Below are 5,936 nucleotides of genomic sequence, written 5' to 3' on the forward strand. Positions count from 1 at the left end.
TGGCTGGTATGTAAATATTGCTTGATATCTTAATTGGATCAGAAACGATCTCATACCCATGGTGGGTATGAGTTATCTTGCCGTTGCCCCGCCAACGGTCAAGCCTATAATTTTTGATAATTCAACTCCCGTCTCCCTCAAAGCCTATTATGATTTACTTTTGTCCTTGAGAATTTTTTTGGCATCAACCCTACCCTCACACTGCCACGTCAGCGGTGGTCATGTTTTATCCTACCCACCATGGGTAGGAAATCATTTCTATTAATTTGATACCCGTCAAACTTGGAACTTTTTCCAATCACGAGCAGTCGGTCTGTCCCTGGCTAGTGCATGGGCTGTTGTGGGACAAATTTCTGACTGGCTTGTCACGTATCGTTTCATTTAACATCCCTAACTTGAACAGCTATGTATTATTGCTTTCTGATGTTGCAGTAGATAGTGAAATGCATGGCTAAGAAATTCTGTCTACGGTCTATTTTCTGGTCCCTCGATGTCTGCTGGCATGCACTTAAGTGTGCATTCATTCATATTTAAAGGTTGAACCCCAATCTTGAGAGCTCCCACCGCCTCGCCCCTAGATCTTTGTAAGGAAGGTAAATCGCGGGATGTGCTCTAACAAGTCAGGGAAAAGAGCTGTCTGTACATTGTGCCTACAAGGAGTTCAATTTCGTGTTTTAGGAATCTAACCCCCACACTATGGGCTGTGAGCAAGGCGTGAGGTAACCTCACTCCTGTCATTTACTAAAGTGGCCAATGATTGAGACATCAATTGTTGACTTGGAAAAAATGTGTCTCTGCCGTATTTTATATGAAGCTTGTTATGATTTAGGGTAGCTGAAAATGTAAAATCGATCAAAACTTCAAAAAATAAATCAGACACGTTTGTCAACTAAACTTGTAATTTGTTGATACAGTTTCAAGTATATTATACGCTATGGGCGATGGACATGTTTCATATGCTATGCTAGTTCGAATAGATGATTTTTGGACATGACAATTAACAAACAATTTTTGTTATACTTGTTCTGACATTTGCTTGGAACTCCTAGATATGACAGAACATAACGACTTACATCATTAAAAATGAAGTGTATAACATCAAAGAAACAAATTAAACTTTGTAAACACGATTTACTTGCTTGAGTGCTCGCTTTGATACACTCTTGGTTTGGATATACTGATAAAAACAAGGATTTCAAACAAGTCGAGAAATTCCCTTGTGACGACGAGGGCATTTGAATATGAAGAGAGACGATGAAAATCCGAGCATTCTATAATTTCGTACATCATATTGTTAGAGTACGTGATTGGACATACTAGTATCAAGATCAATGTGGTAATTATTATTTCAACGTAAGAATAAAATATAACCCATCTTTATTTCCCTATTTTATTGAGAAAAAGAATAATAAAAAAATACAGCATGATTGAAAATCAGTTTGTTGACATTAAACCTAAAGTTAAATCCTCTTGCGATCTTAAAACTGTGCTGTAATGAAAAAAGCCAGCTGGGCAAAACATATATTATTCCTAGTTGGTAAGTATGTTAAGAAGCGATGCTCTTGTCCGAATCAACCTCCTGAACATGCACTCTAATTCAGCTTCAAGATTTTCAGTGATAATTTCCACAGCCTCCAATCTTTTAATTGCAGTTTGAATGGTGGAAATGTCACATTTTTCCCACAAACTTAGGCTGTTAACCCGAGTTAATTTAAACTTAAAAGCCTCTTTATTGGATTTTCTGTTTGGTTTAGGCATGGATATGAGTGAATTTAGAGACTCAACAATGGACATGGTGGTGGCTTTCACTTCTTTAAGCACATTTACAACCACCACAAGGCTGCAGTGGTCGGCTGCTGTCGCCCCGATCGGGGCAGCGATATTTTTGTTTTTCATCCCTTTTAGAGATTGCAAACGCTTTAAAATGGCTTTCTTCAGCGTTTTCCGGTGGTGGTGATAGGCTGCGAACTGGTTTCCGACAACCGTGGTTTCATTGACACTGATTCGGCGAAATGTGGATTGAAGTTCTTGGAGATGGTCTTTTACCAGTAGGAGAATATCTTTGGTGGCACCACAAGCATCCACCATTTTTAGGGATGCTTCTGAAACCTCATGAACCCATTTTTCTTCTCCACGATAAGCGATTTTTTGTTTGGTCATTGGTGAGTGAAGCAAGTCATTAACTGAGTCGTGCATGTCTTTGAGAGCATCAAAATTAGGGAGCGACATTTTCCACGATCAAGAACAAATGAATTCTATATATATGATTGGGGAGAGTATTTGCCGATGAGGATTATGGATGAGTTGACGAGATATTCACGATCAAGAAGTACTCGGTTTTCAAGCTCTCTAACGAGAAACAAAGGTAGAACGCCAATAGAGAAGTGGATCAATATGGTGTTCTGTTCTTGCTGAGAGCTGATATGGGCACAAGATAATGTAGGCTAAACCTCTTGATTATCAATATATATGTAAACATGAGACGACTACATATATCTTTAATAAATTCAATCTCAGATCTCTACGAAAATGGTACGAAGTTTCATTTCTTGTACGGACTTGTCTTAATTGGCAACATCTATGGGACCAACTCTGTCTGAGCGAACCTTCCGTCCACACAGCAGACATGAACATTATAAGCTGTGAAAACATTAAAAAATGGAGCAATCGTCTCGTCTATCAGTTTATGTCTCCATTGGCGGCATATACATACACAAACCTAATCTCCTACCCACAATGAATAGGAAATATCTTGTCGACCACCAACATAACAACGTCACATCAGCGATCAAGCCTACAATTTTTGACAATTCAACTGTTGACTTGTTGATGTGGCAACGTCAACGATGATATGACACATTATTAATTGGTGAATAAATTAATTATTCGTTACATATATATGCGGACGTTGGGGTTGGAGGATGCCAACCTGTGTTGATTATTTGCATGCAGACAAAATGTTGGTGACAATTAAGGCCAAAACAGGTTTTTTCTTTTTTTCATACAGCTGTGCCGTGCATGCCCTTGTTTTTGCTGCATTCGACATAAGATCTGCGATCTGGGATTAAGATTTTATTATAGAATGGTACATAGTTTCCATGAAATTCCTATCATCGAACATCATTGGATAATCAAAGTTCAATGGTGATATTGTCATTGAAAGAGTTAAGTCAAAATTAGAAGTGAAACCCTTAGTGTCTTACAGGTTTGGACTAGCGTGACAGAATTGATGTCTATTGTGTATTCTATTTTATTTTTATAGTAATAAAAAGCTGAAAGATAATCCAAAATAAAAAATTGAAACGCTCGATTTTCTCAAAACTTTCAACTTTCTTTTCATTTGTGGCTTCTTCTTCAAAGTTGTAGCTACATCATGTAATTTTTTTTTTTCAGGAGCAACATCCTCAATAAGTTGTTCGGTTTCAAAATATTAGTTCTGTGACATTTTGATACCAACGTGACATCTATACTCTATGAAACATTCATATTAGGCGCGCATGACCTTATAATTTAAAAAATGACACAACATGTTACTTTCAAATGGACAACCTTAATTCGTATCCAACTCAAAAAAGTTGGGGTAACTCTTCATCATATTTTCCAAGATAGCGTGTGACTTTCTTAAAATAAGTGGCACGGTATGTTCTTTAATTCATATGCAAGACAAATATAATATTAAATCGTGCAAATTTTGAATTAATATTTTCACAAACACTTAAATGCGTCTCTTTAATTGATATAAAAAGAATTTAAATTGAATAAAGTGATTTTTTTTTTTTTAAAAGTGACAGTACGTTAATTTCAAAATTCAACACCTTAATTCATATGCAAGACGAATATAGTATTACAATATCACTTTTTAATGTAAAGAAAAGTTTTAATCCATATACACATGTTAATATTTTCATAACACCTGGAATGTTTCTCCTTAATTAATCTAAAACGAATTCAAATAAGTTATTGTGATATTTTCTTAAAAAGTGACAGAGTATGTCATTTTTAAATGGGTAACTTACAAAAATACCTTTAAAATTAAGGGTGTTTTGAAAAATCATATGAAATAATTTTTGGAAGTAAAAAATACTATGTAAAATTTAAAAGTGACACGGTGTTACTTTTTTATAAAAATTGTCACTTTTTTGAATTGTGTTTAAAAAATGATGACACAAACACTCCGAAAGTGATAAAATTCAAAAAATAAATAAATAAATTGATACAAACTCAAATAAGTGACAAAAATCAAAATAACACCATCTATTTACACAACACTAGTAATCATATTCTTAATATAATCAGCATGTTTGAGACAATCCACATGAGCATGGTGACGGTTCTTAACATAAAGAGCATGTCCACATGCTAAATATGTTAGAAAAATGTCATATTTTTAAGAAAAGAAAGTGACAAAAACTAAAAAGGTGACAAACTCAGAAAAGTGACAAAATCTCAAAAAAAGAAAAGGTTTTTTGGAAGTAGAAAAGACCGTGTAAATTTAAAAGTGACAGAATGTCACTTTTTTTTATAAAAATTGTCACTTTTTTTAACACAATCCACATGTGCATAGTGACGGTTCTTAACATAAACAGCATGTGGATATATCATGTCATATTTTTAAGAAGATAAGAAAGTGACAAAAAGTTAAAAGGTGACAAACTCAGAAAAGTGACAAAATCTCAAAAAAAAAATAATAATAATAAACAAAATGTCACTTTTTTTAACACAGTTCAAAAAAAATGTGGAAACGGTGTCTACCATTCACATAAAACTGAAAATGGAATAAGCATTCAGATTCAAGTACCTAAATAATTCTTTCACACTAAAAGATTAAACATACAACTAAAAATTGTATCTAGTATCGAGCAACTTACAAAATTTCCCTTAAAATTAAGGGTGTTTTGAAAAATCATATGATAATTTTTGAAAGTAAAAAATACTGTGTAAAATTAAAAAGTGACACAATATCACTTATTTTTAACACAATTCAAAAAAAGTGACACAAAAAAAAAGGAAAAAAAGTGACAATTCAAAAAAAAAATGACACAAACACTCCAAAAGTGACAAAATTCAAAGAAAAAAAAAGTGATAATGCAAGCTCAAAAAAATGACAAAAATCAAAATAACACCATCCATTTGTACAACACCAATAATCATATTTTTAACATAATCAGCATGCTTGAGACAATCCACGTGATCATAGTTGCGGTTCTTAACATAATTAGTATGTTCACATGCTGATTATATTAGAAAAATGTCGTATATCATGTCATATTTTTAAGAAGATAAAAAAGTGACAAAAACTTAAGAGGTGACAAACTCAGAAAAGTAATAAAAAAAAAAAAAAGATGAGTTTTTTGGAAGTAGAAAACATTGTGTAAATTTAAAAGTGACAGAATGTCACCTTTTTATATAAATTGTCACTTTTTTTTATAAAAGAGAAGAAGGTGAAAATGGTGTCTACCATTCACATAAAACCAGTTACATAAAACCGAAAATGGAATAAACATTCAGATTCAAGTACCTAAATAATTCTTTCACACTAAAAGATTAAACATACAACTAAAAATTGTATCTAGTCTTCGCCATTCACATATAATCAGTCAAATTAAGGTAGGTATCTACCATTCACATAAAACCAATCGCATAAAACTAAAAATGGAATAAACAATCATAATGTTCTCAAAACCAGCAAATATTACAGTATAAAAATTGAATAAAAACCATAAAAAATGGTTTAAACAATGAAAAATCTTAGCTACCTTAAGTTTACAAAATTTTGAATAAAATTTTTTTCTTCTCTGAAGATTCTTCTTCATTAATCCTTTTTTCTTCAACTCCTTAAATTCACTTTCTCCGGCCATTTTTTTGGAGTCAGGTGAAAATTAGCAAAAGTTAAGGTCAGAGTTGGTGCTGGTTTGTAGAAGTCAGAGTCGGAGTGA

At 33.1% G+C, this 5,936-nt stretch overlaps 1 protein-coding gene across 1 annotated transcript; it reads right to left on the reverse strand.

Moving 5' to 3' along the window:
• Positions 1 to 1,530: 1,530 nt before the first annotated feature.
• Positions 1,531 to 2,294, reverse strand: LOC111402643. Its single transcript, XM_023031014.1, has one exon. The coding sequence runs from the start codon at positions 2,227 to 2,229 to the stop codon at positions 1,531 to 1,533; it is 699 nt and encodes a 232-aa protein (XP_022886782.1). The 5' UTR covers positions 2,230 to 2,294.
• Between the last annotated feature and the right edge of the window lie 3,642 nt (positions 2,295 to 5,936).

This window comes from Olea europaea, chromosome 10 (assembly GCF_002742605.1).
Source record: "Olea europaea var. sylvestris chromosome 10, O_europaea_v1, whole genome shotgun sequence".
NCBI classification, from domain to species: domain Eukaryota; kingdom Viridiplantae; phylum Streptophyta; class Magnoliopsida; order Lamiales; family Oleaceae; genus Olea; species Olea europaea.

Bases quoted from the DNA above. Each gene is read 5' to 3' on its own strand.
- LOC111402643 (XM_023031014.1), bottom strand. From the start codon at position 2,229: ATGTCGCTCCCTAATTTTGATGCTCTCAAAGACATGCACGACTCAGTT.